General features: G+C 35.7%; 1 protein-coding gene across 3 annotated transcripts in view; it reads left to right on the top strand.

Moving 5' to 3' along the window:
- The window catches only part of FSTL5 (follistatin like 5), an 865385-nt gene that overhangs the window by 570227 nt on the left and 272597 nt on the right, over positions 1 to 22561 (top strand). For all 3 annotated transcript variants that reach the window (XM_003418490.3, XM_010598135.3, XM_003418489.3), the window contains exon 7: positions 21156 to 21276. In XM_003418490.3, the coding sequence (XP_003418538.2) occupies positions 21156 to 21276 (121 nt within the window). The remainder of the gene's footprint in view (positions 1 to 21155; positions 21277 to 22561) is intronic.

The raw sequence follows: 22561 nt of genomic DNA, 5'->3' as shown, positions 1-22561 counted from the left end.
GTGTTAGTTTAGTTAGGTAGTGTGTTTCTATGTATTCATCCATTTCTTCTAGATTTTTCGTAGTAATCTGACATGATTCTTTTAATTTCAGTTCGGGTTATTTGTTTCCTCTCCTGTTTTTCTTTTGTCAGTTTGGCCAATGGTTTATCAATTTTGTTTCTTTTTTCAAAGAACCAGCTTTTATTCTTGTTAATATTTTCTGTTTTCTATTTCATTTAGTTCTGCTCTTTTTTTTATTATTTGCTTTTTTCTGGTGCCTGTGGGTTTCTTTTGTTGCTCTCTTTCTATTTGTTCAAGTTGTAAGGATAATTCTTTGATTTTGGCCCTTTCTTCTTTTTGGATGTGTGCATTGATTGATATAAATTGACCTCTGGGCACTGCTTTCACTCTGTCCCAAAGATTCTGTTAGGAAGTGTTTTCAATCTCACGGATTCTATGAATTTCTTCTTTCTGTCCTCAATGTCTTCTATGCCCCAGTCTTTTTTTGAGCAGGGTATTGTTCAGTTTCCAAGTGTTTGATTTCTTTTCCCCACTTTTCCTGTTATTTATTTCTACTTCTATGGCCTTATGGCCAGAGAAGATGCTTTGTAATATTGCAATGTTTTGGATTCTGCTAAGGCTTGCATTATGACTAATATGTGGTCTATTCTAGAGAATGTTCCACGTGCTTTGGAAATGAAAGTGTACTTGGCTGCTGTTGGGTGGAGTGTTCTGTGTATGTCTATGAGGTCAAGTTGGTTGATTGTAGCAGTTAGAGCTTCCATGTCTTTATTGAGCTTCTTTCTGGATGTCCTGTCCTTCACCAAAAGTGGTGTGTTGCAGTCTTCTACTATTATTGTGGAACTGTCTATCTCAGTTTTCAGTGCTGATAGAGTTTGTTTTATGTATCTTACAGCTCTGTCATTGAGTGAATAAATATTTAATGTGGTTATATCCTTCTGGTATATTGTTCCTTTAATCGTTATATAGTGTACTTCCTTATCCTTTACGATAGATTTAAGTTTAAAGTCCATTTTGTCAGAAATTAATACTGCCCTCCTCCTCTTTTTTGATTGCTGTTTGCTTGATATATTTTTTTCCATCCTTTGAGTTTTAGTTTGTTTGTGTCTCTAAGTCTAAGGTGTGTCTCTTGTAGGCATCATATAGAAGGATCGTGTTTTTCAATCCATGCTGCCACTCTCTGTCTTTTTATTGGTGCATTTAGTCTGTTTACATTAAGCGTAATTATGGATTGGTATGAATTTAGTGCTATCATGTTGATGTCTTTTTCTGTGTGTTGTTGACAGTTTCTTTTCCCACTTAATTTTTTGTGCTGAGCAGATTACCTTTATGTATTGTCTTTCCTCTTCTTCATTGTTGTTGATTTTGTTTCTGTTTTTCTTATATTTTGTTTTGATGTGTAGGATAATTTGTCTCCTTTGTGGTTACCTTATTATTTACCCCTATTTTTCTAAATTTAAACCTAACTTTTATTTCTTTGTATTGCCTTATCTTCCTCTCTATATGGAAGATCTATGACTACATTTCTTAGTCCCTCTTTATTGTTTTTTTTTGTTGTTGTTGTTGTTGTCTTTCTTGTACATAATAACATCCCTGTTTCCCTGTTCTGAACTTTTTTTTTTAATCTTGATTTATTTATGTGATTTGCCTGTCTGGGTTGACTTCTGATAGCTCTGCCTGATGTTCTAGTCTTGGGTTAATACCTGATATTATTGATTTTCCAACCAAAGAATTCCCTTTAGTATTTTTGTAGTTTTGATTTGGTTTTTATGAATTCCCTAAACTTGTGTTTATCTGGAAATGTCCTAATTTCGTCTTCATATTTGAGAGACAGTTTTGCTAGGTATATGATTCTTGGCTGGCAATTTTTTTCCAACAATGTTTTATAAAAGTCATCCCATTGCCTTCTTGCCTGCATGGTTTCTGCCAAGTAGTCCAAGTTTATTCTTATTGAGTCTCCTTGTAGGTGACTTTTTGTTTATTCCTAGCTGCTTTTAAAATTCTTTATCTTTGGGTTTGGGAAGTTTGATTATAATATGTTTTGGTGACTTTCTTTTAAAATCTACCTTATGTGGAGATTGATGAGCATCTTGGGTAGATATCGTCTGATCTTTCACAATATCAGGGAAGTTTTCTGCCAACAAATCTTCAACAATTCTCTCTATATTTTCTGTTCTCCCTCCCTGTTCTGGTACTACAATCACTCATATTTTGTTTCTCTTGAAATGATCATATGAGTCCCACATGATTTTTAAGGTTTCTTCATATTTTTTAATTCTTTTACCTGATTTTTCTTAAAATATATTGGTGCCAATCACTCTATCTTCAAGTTCACTAATTCTGCCTTCCACATGCTCAATTCTGCTCCTGTGACTTGCTATTGAGTTGTCTACTTCTTTAATTTTATTGTTAATCTTCTGAATTTCTGATTGCTGTCTGTCTATGGGTTTTTCCAGCTTATTAAATTTTTCATTATGTTCCTGAGTAACCTTTTTAATTTCTTCCACTGCTGTATCTGTGTGTTCCTTGGCTTGTTCTGTGTGTTGCCTGATTTCCTTCCTGGTGTCTTGAAGGGTTCCGTATATTAATCTTTTGTATTCTGCCTCTGGTAATGTCAGGAAGACACTTTCATCTAGGAGATACCTTGATTATTTGTTTTGAGAGCTTGTCGAGGTGATCACAGTCTGTGTCTTTATGTGACTTGATATTGACTGTTGTCTCCCAGCCATCTATAAGGTATTGTATTAGTGTATTTTATGTTTGCTTACTGTATCATTACTTTTTGCTTTGTTTTGTTTTAATATGCCCAGGTGGGTTGCTTGAGTGAGCTAGCTTGATTATTTTCACCTTTGGAGCTCTGACGTCCTTCCCCAGATGGCTCGAGCTTTTATCAGGTATATCAGTCTAGGAGTCTATTCACTTTTCTTGTATGACTTCAGCTCATTTGTCCAGGTAGCTGGTCACCAAGTACGTGGTACAGGCTCTGTCCTACAGTCTTTGAGGGGCAGGGGTGATTGGTGTAGGTGCCAGTATCTGGTTGCAGCAGGGGTCATGCTCTGAGCAAGGCAGGGGCTGAGAATCATCCCCCAAGTGTCTCTGAGGAAAGCCTGTCCCTGTTCTCTAGAGTGTACAGGTGGGTGGGTTCTGCAGACAGACCATGGGCACCCAATGTTTTTGCTTGTAAGGACTGGGAGGTGCCAGTTATCCTTGGACCCCTCCTGCGGGTGGCTGGGTGACCTGACTGGAGCCACCAGTCCTTATGCCCCTGATGTGGGTAGGTGAGGACCTTGTTTAATAGGCAAAGCAGTGTCAAATATCAAATACCCACCTCTCCACTGCACAGTTGAGACAGTTGTAATCTGCCAACAATAGCCAATTCTTATGATATAGGCTCACACAGGTCCATGCAGAGGGGAAAGGTACTCAAAGTCCATGGACCATTTATGCTGGGACAGGAACCACTTCTGTCCTGAGCTCCCCTGGATAGTGGAGCTGGCAAATTATCTTTTTCCCCAGTTGCAAATTTATTCCTTCTCTAAGTCCAGGAGGATGGCTCTAGATGCTCAACAGGGCCTATCTGAAGCCCAGGGAAACAAATAGACGCTCCCTCTTACTTGGCCCTGTATGCCACTTCCCACACCTTCCTGCCAGCCCCTGTCACGCTGCCGTGGATAGAGCATTCCGGCACTTAGACCCACCACTTCATCAGGCCCACATTGCCCCTTCCCTCCCACCACTCTACCAGCTCCTGAACAGTGGAAAGCAAGCCCATAATGCCCCCTGTCTGACACCCCCACCCATCTGGAAAGGGGCTACGAATGATTCCACACTGCTGGGCCAACATCAGGAGGTAGATAGTGCCTGCCCAGTTCATCCTCAGCCACCTTGCCAAACCAGTGTACAGTGAAGCAGGATAACAATACATGCTGCTGCCTTGCCCGCCCAGACAAGGTGGTGAGAGCTATCGTGCTGGCAGTTGAGGAAAAAACAAAGCACACTCAACTTGCCCACCCTGACAAATCAAAACAAAACAAAAGCCAGGACAAAAAAGAAATCAATAAATAAAGAACATAGTACCTTAATTTCTCAGAGATAGAAGACAATATCAAAATAGGTTAAAAAAAAAGTAGGACAAGATGTCTCCAGCAAGTACCGAGAACAAAAATCTGTGCATGATTAGAGTTCTGTAGCAGTGGAAAAATGGAAAACACAGAGAAGATTGTTGAAGATTTGCTGTCAGGAAAATTCCAAATATCATAAAAGATGAAAAGCTGACCATCAAAGAAGCTTAATGAACCCATATACGATAGACACTAAAAGACACTTACCAAGACATATAATCACACTTGCCAAAACCAAAGACAATGAAAGTACCTTGACATAAGCTCAAGAAAAAACAAAAGTCTTTACAATGGGGAAACAATGAGATTAAACTCTGATTACTTGGCAGAAATTATACCTGCAAGAAGGCAGTGGGATGACATATATAAAACCTTGAAAGAAAAAAAGGTCCAACAAGAATAATATATCCTGCAAAACTCTCTCTCAAATACAATGAAGAAACTAGGGCATTTCCAGATCAACTGAAATTAAAGGAACTTGTAAAAACCAAACCAAAATTACAAGAAATATTAAAGGGAGTCCTTCAGTTGTAGAACAACATCAGACAACAACTGGAATCTAGGACACAGGAGAGCACCAGCCAGATACCAACCTAATTAAGAATTCTTAATAATGAAAGAAAGCTAAAAGACTCAAAAAGAGGAACAGAGATGTCAACCTGTAAAAGAAAACAATGTCAAAACAATAAAAGGAGGAATAAAGAGTGTAAGTATGCATATTGCTGTAATGTCAATTCCGATTCACAGTGACCATACAGGACAGGGTAGAACTGCCCCATAGGTTTTCCAAGGAGCAGCTGGTAGATTCGAACTGCTGATCTTTTGGTTAGCAGTTGGGCTTTTAACCACTGCACCACCAGGGCTCCACAGGGTAAGTATAGGACCTCCAAATAGAGAGGAAGTCAAGGAGATATCAAGTAATAAAGGAATTGTTCAAAGTTAGGAAGATAAGGGTAAATTTCAAGGTATCCACAAAGGAAGTTAATAAACCTACATATCAAAATAAAAAACAAGAAAACATATAGACTCAGTAAACATAATATCTATAACAATGAAAGAAAAGATAATCCAAAAAGAAAAGGAACTCAGCACAAGAAAGTTAGAGGGAGAAAGAAAATGTCAGCACACACACAAAAAAGCATAACAATATGACAGATATAAACTCATTCCTATCAATATTCACACTGAACATAACTGGCTTAAATGCACCCGTAAAAAAAAACTAGAGTGGCAGAATGGATGAAAAGAACCCACCACCCATCAGTATGCTGTCTGCAAGAGGCACATCTAAGACACAAAGAGGTAAACATTTTAAAAACAAAAGAATGGGAAAAAATGTATCAAGCAAACAGTAACCAAAAGAAAGCAGGAGTGACATAACTAATCTAAAACAAAAAAAGACTTTAAGAAAAAAATCAAACATAAAAGATAATGAAGGACATTATATAGCGATTAAAGAGACAAATCACCAAGGAGATATAACCATAGTAAATACCCGTGTACGCAATGACAGGACTCCAAAATACATAAAACAAACTCTAACAGTGTTGAAAAGAGAAACATTTCTGCAATGACAGTAGGAGATTTCAACCTACCACTCTCAGTAAAGGACAGAACATCCAGAAAGAAATTAAACAGTTACAGAAGACGTAAAGGCTACAGTCAACTAACTTGACCTCATAGACATGTGTAGAATACTCCACCCAATAGCAGCCAAGTATATATTCTTTTCCAAAGCACATGGAACATTCTCCAGAATAAACCACATTTTAGTACACAAAGCAGCCACCAATAAAATCCAAAACATTGAAATAATACAAAGCATCCTTTCTGATCACAATGCCATAAACGTAGAAATCAATAACAGGAGGAGCAAGGAAAAAAAATCAAATGCATGGACTGAATAATACCATGCTTAAAAACAACTGGTTAACAGAAGAAAAAAAAAAGAGGGAAGAAAAAAAAATTCCTAGAATCAAATGAGAGTGAAAGCACATCCTGCCCAAACCACTGGGATACAGCAAAGGCAATACTCAGAGGTCAATTTACATCATTAAACACGTACACATCAAAATAGAAGAATGGGCCAGAATCAAAATGTTAGTCCTAAAACCTGAACAAATAGAAAGAGAAGAGCAAAAGTAGCTCAAAGTCACCAGAAGAAAGGGAATAATAAAGATTGGAGTAGAAATAAATGAAATAGAGAACAGGAAAACAATAGAAAGACTCCACAAAACCAAAAGTTGGTTCTTTGAAAAGATCAACAAAATTGACTAACCACTGGCCAAACTGACAAAAAGAAAACAGGAGAGGAAGCAAATAACCCAAATAAGAAATGAAATGGGAGACGTTACAATAGTCCTAACTGAAATAAAAGGGATCATAACAGAAAATTATGAAAAATTGTACTCCAACAAATATGAGAACCTAGAGGAAATGGACAAATTTCTAGAAACACAGCATCTATCTAAACTAACACAAAATGAGATAGAAAATCTGAACAGACTCATAACAAGAAAGGAGATCAAAGAGATAATTAAAAAAAAAAAAAAACTTCCTCCCCCTACCCCCGCAAAAAAAAAAAAAAAACCCTGACTTATGCGACTTAACTGGAGATTTCTACCAAACATTCAGAGAAGAGCTAATATCATTACTATTCAAATTATTTTAGAGCATAGAAAAGGAAGGAATATTCCTGAATTCATTCTATGAAGCTACCATATCCCTGATAAAAAAGCCAGACAAAGAAACCACAAAAAAAGAAAATTACAGACCAGTATCTCTCATGAGTACAGAGGCAAAAATTCTCGACAAAATTCTCGCCTATGGAATTCAGCATAATATCAAAACATAATACACCGCGACCAAGTGGGAACCATACCAGTTATGCAAAGATGGTTCAACATTAGATAACGATCCACCACATAAATAGAATAAAAGAAAAGAATCATATGATCATTTCAATTGGCATAGAAAAGGCATTGATAAAGTCCAACATACATTTCTGTGAAAACTCTCAATAAATAAGAATAGAAGAGAAATTCCTCAACATAATAAAAGGCATTTACACAAAACCAATAGCCAGTATCATTCTCAGCAGAGACTGAAAGCATTCCCCCTGAGAACGGGAACAAGACAAGGATGCCTATTATCACCACTCCTATTTAACATTGTGCTGGAAGTCCTAATTAGAGCAATAAGGCAAGAAAAGGAAATAAAGGACATCCAAATTACAGAAGAAGAAATAAAACTACTATTCACAGATGTTAGTATACTATACATAGGGAACCCCAAAGATTTCACAACTAATGGAACTAATAGAAAGATTCAGCAGACTTGCAGGATACAAGATAAACATACAAAAATCAGTTAGATTCCTATAACAAAGAGAACTTTGAAAAGGAAATTATTAAAACAATATCATTTATAATAGCTCCTAAGAAGATAAAATCCCCCATGTGTTTCTCAGTTTGTTATATTGTGGGGGCTTGCATGTTGCTGTGATGCTGGAGGCTATGCCACCGGTATTCAAATACCAGCAGGGTCACCCATGGCAGACAGGTTTCAGCTGAGCTTCCAGACTAAGACAGACTAGGAAGAAGGAGCTGGCAGTCTACTTCTGGAAAGAATTAGTCAGTGAAAACCTTATGAATAGAAGCAAAACGTCTGATATAGTGCCGGAAGATGAGCCCCCAGGTTGGAAGGCACTCAAAAGACAACTGGGAAAGAACTGCCTCCTCAAAGCAGAGTCGACCTTAATGACTTGGACGAAGTCAAGCTTTCAGGACCTTCATTTGCTGACGTGGCGTGACTCAAAATGAGAAGAAACAGTTACAAACATCCATTAATAATTGGAACGAATGTGAAATGTACGAAGTAAGAATCTAGGAAAATTGGAAATCATCAAAAATGAAATGGAATGCATAAACATTGATATCCTAGACATTAGTAAGCTGAAATGAACCGGCATTGGCCATTTTGAATTGGACATCCATTGGTTTTTGGGTTCTGGGATGGTCTACTATGCTGGGAATGATAACTTGAAGAGGAATGGCACCGTATTCATCATCAAAAAGAATATTTCAGGATCTATCCTGAAGTACAATGCTGTCAGTAATAGAATAATACATATATGCCTACCAGGAAGACCACTTAATAGGACTGTTATTCAAATTTACACACCAACCACCAAGGCCAAAGATTAAGAAATTGAAGATTTTCACCAGCTTCTGCAGTCTGAAATTGATCGAACATGCAATAAGGATGCATTGATAATTACTGGTGATTAGAATGTGAAAGTTGGAAACAAAGAAGAAAGATTGGTAATTGAAAAATATGGCCTTGGTGATAGAAACGATGCCAGAGATTGAATGAGAGTCATTGCAAGACCAACGACTTCTTCATTGCAAATACCATTTTTCACCAACATAAACAATGAGTACACACATGGACCTCACCAGATGGAATACACAGGAATCAAATCAAATACATCTGGGAAAGAGATAATAGCAAAGCTCAATATCATTAGTCAGAACAAGGTCATAGGCCGATTGTGGAACAGACCATAAATTGCTCAATGCAAGTTCAAGTTGAAATTGAAGAAAATTAGAACAAGTCCACGAGAGCCAAAGTACAGCCTTGAGTATATCCCACCTGAAATTAGAGACCATCTCAAGAATAGATTTAACACATTGAGCACTACTGACTGAAGACTAGATGAATTGGCAAATGAAGTCAAAGAAAGCAAGAGGTCATTAAAAAGACAGGAGAGAAAGAAAAGATCTAAATCGATGTCAGAAGAGACTTGGAAACTTGTTTTTGAACCTCAAATAGCTAAAGCAAAAGGAAGAAATAATGAAGGAAAAGAACTGAGTAGAAGATTTCAGAGGGCTGCTCAACAAGACAAAGTAAAGTATTATAATGACATGTGCAAAGAGCTGGAGATAGAAAATCAGATGGGAAGAACACGCTCGGCATTTCTCGAGCTGAAAGAACTGAAGAAAAAATTCAAGCCTCAAGTTGAAATAGTGAAAGTTTCTATGGGGAAAATATTAAATGATGCAGGAAGCATCAAAAGAAGATGGAAGGAATACACAGAGTCATTATACCAAAAAGAATTGGCCAACATTCAAACATTCGAAGAGGTAACATATGATCAGGAACCAATGGTACTGAAGGAAGAAATTCAAGCTGCTCTGAAGGCATTGGCAAAAAACAAGGCTCTGGGAATTGACTGAATATCAATTGAGATGTTCCAACAAATGGTTGCAGCATCGGAAATGCTCATTCATGTATGCCAAGAAATTTGGAAGACAGCTACCTGGCCAGTAGACTGGAAGAAATCCATATTTATGCCTATTCCCAAGAAAGGTGATCCAATCAAATGTGGAAACTATTGAACAATATCATTATTATCACATGCAAGCAAAATTTTGCTGAACATCATTCAAAAGTGCTGCAGCAGTATATTGACAGGGAACTGTCAGAAATTCAAGCCAGTTTCAGAAGAGGATGTGGAACCAGGGATATCATTGCTGATGTTAGCTGCATCCTTGCTTTAGCTTTTAGCTTTTTTGAAGAAAAAAGACCAAAATAGGAGGCTTCGCACTAGCTGAACTCAGAACCTACTATACAGCCATAGTAATCAAAGTAGCCTGGTACTGTTACAAGGATATACACATAGACCAATGGAACCAAATCGAGATCCTAGACATAAATCCATCCACATATGGTCAGCTGATCTTTGAAAAAGGACCAAAATCCATTAAATGAGGAAAATGCAGTCTTTTAAACACATTGTGCTGGCAAAACTGGGTGTCCCTTTGTAAATAAAAATGGAACAGGATCCATATCTCACACCATACACAAAATCTAATTTGAAATAGACCAAAGACCTAAATATAAAGCCTAAAACAATAAACATCATGGAAGGAAAAAATAGAGTCAACGCTACAGGCCCTAATATATGGCATAAACAGAGTACAAAGCATAACAATGCTAAACATAACAACACTAAAATTAGATAACTGGGAGCTCCTAAAAATTAAATGTTTAATGCTCATCGAAAGTGGAAAAAAGAATACTTAGAGACTGGGAGAAAATGTTGGCTATGAAATATCCAACAATGGTCTAATCTCTAAAATCTGTAGAATACTTCAATACCTCAACAACAAAAAGAAAAATAACCCAATTTAAAAATGGCCAAAGTGTATTAACAGACACTTCACCAAAGAGACATTCAGACAGGTAACAAACACATGAGGAAATGCTCGTGATCATTAGCCATTAAAAAAAACCCAGAGTGAGAAATGTAAATCAAAAGTACAATGAAATACCATCTCACCTGACATTAGTGTCACACACACACACACACATACACCCCAGAAAATAACAAATGTTGGAGAGGTTGCAAGAAGATTGGTACTCTTTTACACTACTGGTGGGAATGTTAAATGGTATGTTCATTATGGAAAACGATATGGCACCTCCTTAAAAAGCTAGAAATAGAATACCATATGATCCAACAATCCCATTCCTAGGAATGTATCCTAGAGAAATAAGAGCCATTACACAAATAGAGATATGCATACCCATGTTCATTGCAGCCTTATTCACAGTAACATAAAGATGGAAACGACATAAGTGTCTTTCAACAGATTAATGGATAAATGAATTATAGTACATACAGAAAATGGGATACTACACAACAATTAAGAACAGTGATGAATCGGCAAAACACCTCACTACATGGATGAAACTGGAGGGCATTATGCTGACTGAAATAAGTCAATCACAAAAGGACAATTTTGTATGAGACCACTATTTTTGAAACCCAGGAAAAGGTTTATGCACAGAAAAAAAAAAATCTTTGATGGTTACTAAGGAGGGGAAGTGTGGGGAGAGGAAATCACTAACTAGATAGTAGATAAGTGGTAACTTGGTGAAGGGAAAGACAACACACAATATAGGGGAGGTTAGCACAACTTGACCAAGGCAAAGTCATAGAACTTTCCTAGATACCTCCAAACACCTTGAGGGACTGAGTTACTGATGCTGAGGGCTGGGAACATAGTCTCAAGGGACATCTATGTCAATTGGCATAACATAGTTCATAAAGAAAATGTTCTACATCCTACTTTGGTGAGTGGCATCTAGGGTCTTAGAAGCTTGTGAACGACCATCTGAGATGCATCTATTGCTCTAATCCCATTCAGAGCAAAGGAGAATGAAGAAAAACGAAGATACAAGGAAGGTATTAGCCCAAAGGACTAATGGGTTGTGTGAACCACAGCCTCCACCAGCTTGAGCCCAGATGAACTAGATAGTGCTTGGTTACCACCAGAGACCACTCAGACAGAGATCATAATGCAGGGCCCTGGACAGAGTGGGAGAAAAAAAGTAGAATAAAATTCAAATTCACACGTACACAAACAGATCAGGATTACTGGTCTGGCCGAAACTGGAGAAATTCCTGGACACCCTGCTAACTCAGAACTGAAGCCACTCCCGAATCCGCCTTTCAGCCAAAAATTAGACTGGCCTGTAAAACAAATAATAACACATGTGCGGAATGTGCTTCTTAGTTCAATCAAGTATATGAGACCAAATGGGTAACACCTGCCCAAAAGCAAAGACCTGAAGACAGGAAGGGATAAGAAAACTGGACGAATGGACATGAGGAACTCAGAGTAGAAAGGGAAAGGGGGAGAATTTTGACATTCATTCATTCCTTCTTTCCTTCTTCCCTCCCTCCTTCCTTCTTTCTTTCCTTTCTTCCTCTCTCCTCCTTCTTCCCTTCCTTACTTTCATTCTATATCTATCTGTCTGCCTGTCTGCCTATCTATCTATCTGTCTATCATCTATCATCATCTATCATCTATCGTCTATCATCTATCTATCTATCATCTATCTATCTGTCTGTCTATCATCTATCTGTCTATCATCTATCTGTCTATCATCTATCTGTCTATCATCTATCTATCTGTCTATAATCTATCTATCTATCTATCATCTATCATCTGTCTATCTATCATCTATCTATCTATCATCTATCTATCTATCATCTATCTAATCTTGAAAGAGAGCCCATAATATTGGAACCAGTGCTACTTTATCTTAATCAATATAGCTTTATACATAAGTTTTGATATACTGTAAAGTCATCTTTCCTTGCTTTTTCTATTTCAGGTCTCTCTTGGCTGTTCATATAAGCCTTAAATTATCTTGCTGAATTTCACAAAGATTTGTTAATGTTTTTATTGAAATTGCATTGAGATTTTGGATCAATTTAGTAAAAATTTGTGTCTTTTAAATACCGAGCCCTCAGATCTATGCTTTTCCACTTAATCAATAATTGCTTAATATATTTCAATAATTTTATCATTTTCTGCATGAAGACCTTGCACACTTGCATTGTATGTTATATTCACTAATATTATTCTTTTTATTTTATTATTATCAATGTTATCTTTCCTTGTTGTGCCAAATCTAATTCACCCATCTTCCCCCCCACCACAAGTCGAGTAACCTCCTCCCCTCTGCTAGGCTGTCTGTAGCCCACCCCATTGGGTGTACACGCTGCTTAATTACTTACTTAATGACAACTACAGTCAGTTTTTGATGTCCTGCTTTGTAGCATGACCAGAAGAACACTTGCTACTTCTTTTACTCTCTCAAAACCTTTTCAAGAATGACTTTGGGAATTTCCATGTTTCTAAGTTCTTTTCCCTTTGTATGAACTGCTTAACATTCCAGCCTACAATTACAAAACCTGCTGAAACTCACCACTCATTCAGCACTTGTAGAATTTTTCATAAGTTTTCCCTTTTTCTGTGATTATTCTGACCCCAACAACAGAGAATTCTGAGAGGTTTAGGCAAGAGGAGAATATATCAATTAATTTAAAGCTATTAAACTGCTATTGCAGAATTATTTTAAGTGAAATAAAATATGATTATCTAATTATTTTACATGAAACATGAAGGAATATTAGACTCTCAACATTTTGTTTTTGATTTTCCTACCAAACAGCTCAGTTGCTTGACTTTTTGTTTGCTTATTTATTTGAAACAATCATTTAAATGCATATTAGTTTACATCCTTTATCTATTGTGCCTCTTTAAATTGACTTATGAAATTGTTTACTTTAGGAAAATGGAGTTTTAAAAATAATGTATTTACAAAACTGAGCCTCTATTATTTAAATTTACATTTCATGGTGTTAGTTATTGATGCTAGATTATATACCTAAGTAAACAGGCTATTGAAAAACTTTCGTAGTTTCAGAAAACCACATAAAGCATAAGATAATATTATTTCAGTCAATTTCAGAATGTAGCTGTTTGCTTAAATTACATTTATTTCTATTTTATGAAAATATATTCTATACACATAAAAGCTAGGAAAACAGTTTTTATGATATTGCAAAGTAAAAACATACCAGCATAATCAGAAGTACAAAGGAAATAATGTCAGTGTATAATGAAGCAAAATATTCTACATTGAAAACAGCTGGTGCTATGCAGTTTAGAGCTATGAGGTGTAACAAAATATGAAATAGGAAAGTGGGCTTAAATTTAAAATTTACCATTTCCTAATTGGTAAGATTTATCTGTCAGACTGAAGCAAATAAGTGCAGTTAAACACAGGCCTGGAATTCTGCTGTTGTGTTTTGGTCTAATGTTTACTGCCTTGTACATTCTGATTGATCGGTGCTTGTCAGCTATAGGTTATTAAATATTTTGATTATCACTCTTACATAATTGATTATAATTAATTAATGGTTTTCAAACCATAAATAATTTGAAATTTTAGAAATTAGCTATAGATGTCTTTTTTCCAGAGTCACCCTTTGCCCTGCCTTGAAAAAGGATAAAATCAATCAACTTGACAAAATAACTTTTTTTCTATCAACTATTCCCAGACATCCGTGTCTTGAGGAAACTGTCTAATGGTGTTGAGGTTCATAAAGATTTAATCACTGACAAAATATTTATGTAGTGTATATTGACAGCAAGATTAAAAGGTGTAATGGCAGTTCAGGATAAGTGCAAAATTTTGTCCCTTATGTATACATATAAGACCATAGCTCTAAACTTTAGCATCACAATCGAGTATTTGGTTTAATCTACTTAATATTAGAGAATGCTGAAAAAAACTAAAAGACCAGAAATGCTGAATCAAGATGGAAATAGAGAGTAGTTTTCATATATGTTCATTAAATAAAAAAGAATCAAACAAAACAAACTCTATAGGTAATTTTGAGACCTGGATAAAATTGACAGAGAATCTGGAAAAAGGAAGGTGCACTGAGAATACACATACAAACAAGAGCGGCTCAATTCTGCAGTCTGTTTGGATGCAAATTTGAGCTACATCACCTTGGTTGGTAACCTTAACCAAGTTATATTTCAGGTTTTTATCTATAAAATGGGTCTTAATAATTAATAATGTGTTTTTAAAGGTTGTTTAAAGAATGAAATTCAATAATTCATGTGAATTATTTACCAGAGTGCCAAATACAATTAAGTGTTCAATAAATATTGGATTTAAGCATACTGAAAGATTATTGGTTTATTCAGAGAAGTAGGGAATATTAGGTAAGGCTTGCTTATTCAGAAAAACTGCCTGAAAATGTGTGTATAAAATTGTACATGGAAGGAAATTTAGGCTGGGAAGTTTTGCTTTTTCTCAGGAAAAATTGGAGAAAGTGTTTTGTTTTGTTTTGTTTTGTTTTTCACTTAATGTATGTATATCCCTGGGTGGTACACACAGTTAACGTGCTTGGCTGCTAACTAAAGGTTGGAAGTTCAAGTCCATCCAGACCCAGGTCAGAAGAAAGACCTCGTAATCTACTTCCAAAATATCAGCCATTGAAAATCTTATGGAGCACAGTTATACTCTGACACATATGGGGTCACCAATGGTCAGAAGTGACTCGATGGCAACTGTCTGTTTATATCTATCTACCGATTATCTAGCTGTCTATCTGTCTGTCAAGCTATCATCTATCTGTCCATCTATCTGTCTGTCTGTCTATCTACCATCTATCTGTCTATCAATCTATCATCTATCTATCTATCTATATCATGTATACTATCTATCTTATCTCTTTATATTATCTATCTATACTCTCTGTCAATCATCTATCTACTAGAGGAAGTAACACCTATGCTCCACAGCCTATCAGTTTGTTGTACTGTGGTGGCTTGCATGCTGTTATGGTGCTGGAAGCTTTCTGAAACTCCAGCAGGGTTATCCATGGTGGACAGGTGTCAGTGGCGCTTCCATACTAACACAGACTAGGAAAAAAGATCTCGCAATCTACTACCAAAAATTAGCCTATGAAAGTTCTAGAGATCAAAACAGAATGTTGTCTGACTCACTTGCTTAGACACATTGTCAGGAGGGATCAATCACTAGAGGAGCGCATAATGTATGTTAAACTAGAGGTCCAACAAGGGCATGGGAGTCTCCGTGTGAGATGGATTAGCACAATAACTGCAACAATAGACTTCAACATGCTGGCAGTTGTATATGAAGATGACACAGGACTGGGCAATGTTTTATTCTGCTGTACATAATGTCACCATGAGTCAACACCAACTCAAGGGCAGCTAACAACAACACAGATACTAATTTAGAAAGGAGAGTATTCTAACTCTAGAGAGCCTTCATGTTATTGAATAACACAGGTAGTAATAAGCCACTTTAATTAAACCTTCTCATATAAAAGGTATATTTTTGTATAATTTTCATATCATTGGTAAAGGAATCTTGATTATAGTGAAGAGAGAGAGGCCGTGCCTTCTAGGTAACTGTATAGAATGACACATCAGAATGTTTTTTTATTGCAGGTTTTATGGAGATTTATAATGGACTAATTGAAAATATCCTTTAAAGGAGGGCTATATACATTTTGGCATATATGAATACAAATATAAATATCAGCTATACTTTGGATTGTTACTCATATTTCCAATTACTCCCATCCAATGAAGGGATTCATTTTTACTCGGATTTCGTCCCCATGATTTGTTCTGGCTTTACTCTGTTTCCTGCATGGCTGGCGTGCTTGTCTGCCTTATGCAACACCGGAGATCTAAAACTATTATATTTTAGTTCATCAGTACTTACCTTTTGCTTATATTCTTTCTCAAAATCATTTTAGCACTAACCTTTCTCAGTTGATTTCTATGGAGGGCTTGGATTTCCCCCAGTACACTCTGCCCTTTGTCCCCTCTCTGCTTTCATGTTAACCTGAGGCACAGCTTTGGTCCTCTTCTTTGGCATTTCAGTCTTCTGTCCCATGGGCCGTGTTTTCATTGGTAGCCTGTGGTGAGGCCGGAAGTTTCATCCTGGCATTTGTATCACACAGCTACTTCCTTGCTGGGGTTCAAGCTACAGATTCTCCCCTATGTTCAGTCAAGAGGCTTTCCCTGTACACCGTGGAAGCCTCCTTTGGGAGCTGTGAAAATGTGGTATGGTTAGCCTGTCTTATAAAGTGGTGGTGAGAAACTTACATTTTGTCTCATAGTTATTAAGGCAATATTATTCTGAAGCTAAAGAATATGATGAGCAGAGTATACAGTATTTTTATTCCTCCCTCCTTGTCCTTCTCCTTCCTCTTCGTTTTCTTGTTCTCTCTCCCTCCCTCTCTTTCTTTCAGTTGAGCTTATTTCTTTGCAAGAATGTTTTCATCATTTCAGGCCCAGGTTCAATGGCCCCATAGTAGTTTTCTTGATTGCAATCAATCTGTAGTGCGTATCAGTTAGTGGGAAGCTATTTTTAATAGCGATGCACATGGCATGTATAGGTAAAGTCAGAAGCACACAGGGGTACCTTATAAAATCTGCACTGTAAATATTGGAAAGTAGCTGCATACTATCGTGTTTTAAAAGATACAAGGATGAAGAATCACAACTGGAGGGGGAGGGATAACTTGACCAAATGATGTTGAAGCCATTAGTTACATTATAGAAAAAGCAATAAAGATAGAGCCTACCTTCATCACTTTTTTTTAAACGAGAAATTAAATAATCGAATTCATGTGTTTCAACAATAAGGACATGAGAAGAAAGCATTGGGAAATATTCATATTAAATCAATAAAAAGAAGCTTTCTAATCTTCAAAGTGATATAAGGGATGAAACTAATCTCCGCAACAAAAATATTCTGCACAAAATTAAAAGATGTGCCACAAAATAATCAAAATATTATTGGAATCAACATGAAAAGTACTAAACTCAAAATTTTAAAATGGGAAGAGGCAATAAACAATTACCAGAGGGCAAATCCTAACAGTTAGCCGATACATTACAAATAAAACCTTAATACCAGTTGTAGTAAATGAGATCGCCATTTGCAAATCCCGTCTTTACATCTGTGCAGTGCAACAGTGTCCTCATGTCCACCTGTATTTTCTGCTGCTGAGAAAGAGATTTCAATGACATATTTTAAAAAGCCTTTGTCTTTTGATTTAAATGTCCAGGCATCTATCCATCTTTCCTTCTTACTTTTCCATATACCCTCTCACTACGTTTGCAGCCCATTTTCTAAGGACCTAAAAAAAAAAACAGTGTATTTGACTTTTTTGTGTTTGGCATTTTATCTCAACTATCTTCTTTGTTCCCTTTCCTGCCCTGATTGCTGGCTGAACCTCTGATGGGTCAGTGAAGCAGCGCAGTGTCAGGGCGTAAAGCACAGATTCTGGAGTCAGCCTACCTGGTTTCATGTCCTACCTCTGCTGGTTGGTAGTTCATCCAAGTGAACTAAGGAATTTACTCTTACTATCTCTTGCTATAAAACAAGAGGATTTCTTTTCTTTTTTTTTTTTTTTATCTCTTGCTATAAAAGAAGAGGATTTTAATAGAATTTGACTCAGAGATTTGATATAAGATGGAATGTGTTAATATTTATGAAATGCTTAGAGCAGTGTCTGGCCTACAATAACTGCTATGAATTGTATTTCATTTTTGTTTTTTGCTTAGATTGAAGTTTGTTATCTATCTTAATGCTGATGGTTTTTCAAAATGCAGAAGTGTTTCTGTATATAAACATATCAATCACTCTTTTTTGATATCTGAATTTTATCATAATTAACAAAGATTCCATTACCCAAAATAATATATAGTTTTTTATGGCATATTTAATTTTTATATTGAAATATTTCATATAGAATTGATTTTTAATAACAACTATATTGACATGTAAGGAACCCTGGTGGCATAGTGGTTAAAATTCTTGACTGCTCACTGAAATGTCTGTGGTTTGAAACCACTAGAGGCTCTGCAGGAGAAAGATGTTGCAGTCTGCTTCCTTAGAGATTTACAGCCTTAGAAACCCTACGGGGTCGCTATAAGTCAGAATCAACTTGGTGGCAGTGGGTGTACGTTGACATATAACCCATATCCCATAAAATTAACCACTTTAAAGTATACCATTTAAAGTATATCATTTAGTGGCGTTTTCTAATCCCCAAATTGTGCAAAACCCTGAATGTCTAATTTAGAATGTTTTCATCACTCCAGAAAGGACCTTGTACCTATTAGCAGTCACTTCCCCCTTCCGCAATCCGCCAAGCCCCTGGCAACCACTAATCTATTTTCTGCTTCTATGGATTTGGCCCTTCTGAACGTTTCATATTAATGAACTAAAACAATATATGGTCTTTTGTGTCTGGCTTCTTTCATTTAGCATAATGTTTTTAAAGGTGATTTATGTTGTAGTATATGTCAGTAATTCATTTATTTTTGTTGTTGAATAATATTCCATTGTATAGATATGCCACATTGTATTTATCATTCGTCAGTTGATAGACATTTGGGTTGTTTTCTCCTTTGAGCTATCATGGGTAATTCTGCTATGTACAGTTTGTGTGTAGACATACGTTTTGAATTATCTTGGGTATATACCTAGGAGTGGCATTGCTGGATCACATGGTAACTCTAAGGAGCCCTCATGGTACAATGGTTAAACACTAACCATTCAGTACTAACTGAAAGGTTGGTGGTTCTAACCCGCTATTGGCCCTGTTGAGAAAAGGCATGATGATCTATTTCCATAAAGATTTCAGCCTAGAAAACCTTATGGGGCAGTTCTACTCTGTTGTATGTGTTCACTGTTGGTCACAATCTACTCCACAGCATACAATGGTTACTCTCTGTTGAAATTTTTAACAACTGCTAAACTGTTTCTAAAGCAGATACACTGTTTTGAATTCCCACCAGAAATATCTGAGGTTTCCAGTTTCTCTGCTTACTTGTCAACCCTTAATATCATCTGTCTTTTTTTATTTTAACCATCCTAGTGGGCGTGAAGTAGTACCACATTATGATTTTGATTTGCATTTACCTATTGACTAATAATACTGAGCATCTTTTTATGTGATTATTGGACATTTACAAATCATCTTTTGAAAAATGAGTATTCAGATATTTTATCCATTTAATTTTGTATCCATCTTTTTAATGTTGAATTATAATAGTTGTTTATATGTTCTGAATATAACATGTGATTTGCAAATATTTTCTCCTATTTTGTGGGCTGTCTTTTTACTTCTTGGGAATTTTTTTTGAGGTACAAAGTTTTATGTTTTTCTTTTAAGTTTGATGAAACCCAATTTATCTATTTTTCTTTGGTTTCTTGTATGTTGGCGTCATATCTAAGAAACCTTTGCCTAATCCAAGGTTATGAAGATTTATACCTTGTTTTCTTCTTAGAATTTTATAGTTCTTATTGGCAATACTTTGCATGTAATGAGTTTTCCCTTGCTAATTTCAAGATTCTCTCTTGGGATTTAGCTTTTGACAATTTCACTATGATGAATCTAGATGTGGAACTCTTTTGTGTTTATCCCACTTGGAGCTTGTTGATTATATATGGCCAGATTAATGTTTGTCATCAAATTTGTTACATTTTTGACCATTTTTTTTCAAATACTCTCTCTCCTTTTCTCTCTCTCTCTTACTCTTCTGAAGCATGTTTATGGATATATTGGCACATTTAAAAGGGGCCACAAATCTCTGAGTCTCTGTTCATATTTTTCTTTTTTTTTCTTTCTGCTCCTAAGACTGGAAAATCTCAATTGACCTGTCCTCAAGTTACCTCATTCTTTCTCTGCTGCTTCAAAATGTTGTTGAGCCCCTCTAGTTAATTTTTCATTTCAATTATTTGTACTTTGAATTCAATAATTTCTATTTAGTGGTTTTTATATATAATTTCTATCCCTTTATATTGATATTTTCTATTTGGCAAGACATTATTTTCATACTTTTCTTTAATTTTTTAGCCATAAATTTCTTCAGTTCTTTGAAAATATTTTTGCAGCTTAGTCTTAGATCGATGTTTTTTTTAGCCCTCCAAAACAGTTGTATGTTTGTCCCCAGTAGTTTAAAATGGTATGGCTATTTTATTCTAATGTATTGTTTATTTCTGGACTTAAAAAAATTCTGTTGATATGGGTGTAAATTTCTCTAAGAACACATTGCTTTAGTGATTTTATCTGTGTATATGTATTATTAAGGAGCCCTGGTGGCTCAGTGATTAAGAGCTATGGATATTAACCAAAAGATCAGCAGTTCAAATCCGCCAGCTGCTCTTTGGAAACCCTATGGAGCAGTTCTACTTTGTCCTAAAAATTAATAATTACAAGTGTGAGGAAGATGATTAAGAGCTGTTTTGTTCACTTCAGCTACAAATCAGATAATGTATGTTATAGCTTTATTAATCTTAAACATGTAATTCAAAAATAAAATAAATATTTGGACATTATATATAAATTCATGCACGTATAATAAATATCTAAAAGCAATGTTCATGACTGAGAGTACAATTTTTAAACAAAATATGTCTTGAGAAAGTGGTAATTATAGGTCCTCCACTTTATGGGCCTAACAATTATCATTTTGATAATTTTAATACAATATTTTAGTTGATTTACTTGACTCCAAAATGCACCTTAAAAGTGTATTTTGACAATACATTTTAAGTACAAACATCTTGTTTCATTTTATTTTATTTTGCTTTTTTCTGTAGGACTTTGGAGATGACGGTTCCCTGTATATAACTAAGGTTACCACAACTCACATGGGCAATTATACCTGCTACGCCGAGGGCTATGAATACGTCTATCAGACTCACATCTTCCAAGTGAATGGTAAGAAGTGTGGTGTTGAGGTATATATATACTTTTTGTTTTTTTTTGCTTCACCAGATGTTCAAAGAACATCACAGTTGACTACGAAAGCAAGGCTTCCTTTTTTTTTTAGTTCAGTCAAGCTTTCAATTTTTTGCCTTTTGGATCTTAATGTTTATATGAAAGCTTTTCAATTAAAAAAAAAAGTGCCCAAATGAATATATACTATAAATTAGTGCTACTTTTTCATCATGAATTATTACAGAGTAACTGTTTTTAATTGGAAAATTCAAGCATAAGAAATTTAAATTCCTCGTTCAGCTTAAGAATATCAACACTTAAGTAACATATAATTTTTGGAAACTGAAAAATCAACCATCTTATAATTTTTAATTGAATCATCTGTTTAGTTATTTATTAATGACACAGAAACTTGTTATTTATGTACAGCAAATATTATACTCTTGATTATAAATTTAATGGCTGTGGACATGGCCAGGTAACCTGATATAATCCCTACATCAGAGCATTGCTTTATTCCTGGTTTATTTCAGATTTCGTTTATGTGCTTGAATTGATATAGGATTGCAGATATGATCTGTTAGTAAACACTGATTCATTTCTGTAATTTATACTGATATATATTAATATACTCTATGATTTATAAAAGAAGGCAGGACTTTACTGACTTTAAGTGGGAAATGCAAGTTGGATAGTGTGGTTGGCATGAATTGAGAAGAAACTGGCAGAAAATTACTTTGGAGAGGTAGCATGGGGTCAGATCATTTGGAGCATTGTGGGCCTAGGGAAATATTTGGATTCTCAGTCTAAGTGTAATGCAAGTCCATCAAAGAGTTTTGTTTATGGAGTGGTGCACCCTGATGCTTTTTTTTTTTTTTTTAATGAGTTGAAGCACTGTGCTATGTTAAAAGGCTGTATAGTTACTTAGGTGAGACATAATGGCAGTTTAAACTATGATATTGATGATGGAGGTATAAAGAAGTGGTCATATTTGGAATATATTTTAAAAGTAGATCTGATGATACCACTGATGAATGATATGTGAGTGTGAGAGAAAGATTTAAAAAAAAAATAAGCGTAAGATTTGCAAAGAAGAAGTTGAGGGTAAAATGGTGTCATTAACTGCAAGTTTGGAGATTGAGTGAGATTAAAAAATCATAGGAAAAAAAACAACCAACAACAAAAGGAACTGTAGGGCATTAGTCTTAGCTTGGTCACATATGCCAGCAGTCAGTAAAGAATCTCTGCAAAAGATGGGGTGAGGACTAGTCTTGAAACAATCATT

This window comes from Loxodonta africana, chromosome 13, assembly GCF_030014295.1.
Source record: "Loxodonta africana isolate mLoxAfr1 chromosome 13, mLoxAfr1.hap2, whole genome shotgun sequence".
In the NCBI taxonomy this organism is placed as follows: domain Eukaryota; kingdom Metazoa; phylum Chordata; class Mammalia; order Proboscidea; family Elephantidae; genus Loxodonta; species Loxodonta africana.
This window is presented reverse-complemented; position numbering and strand designations above follow the sequence as displayed.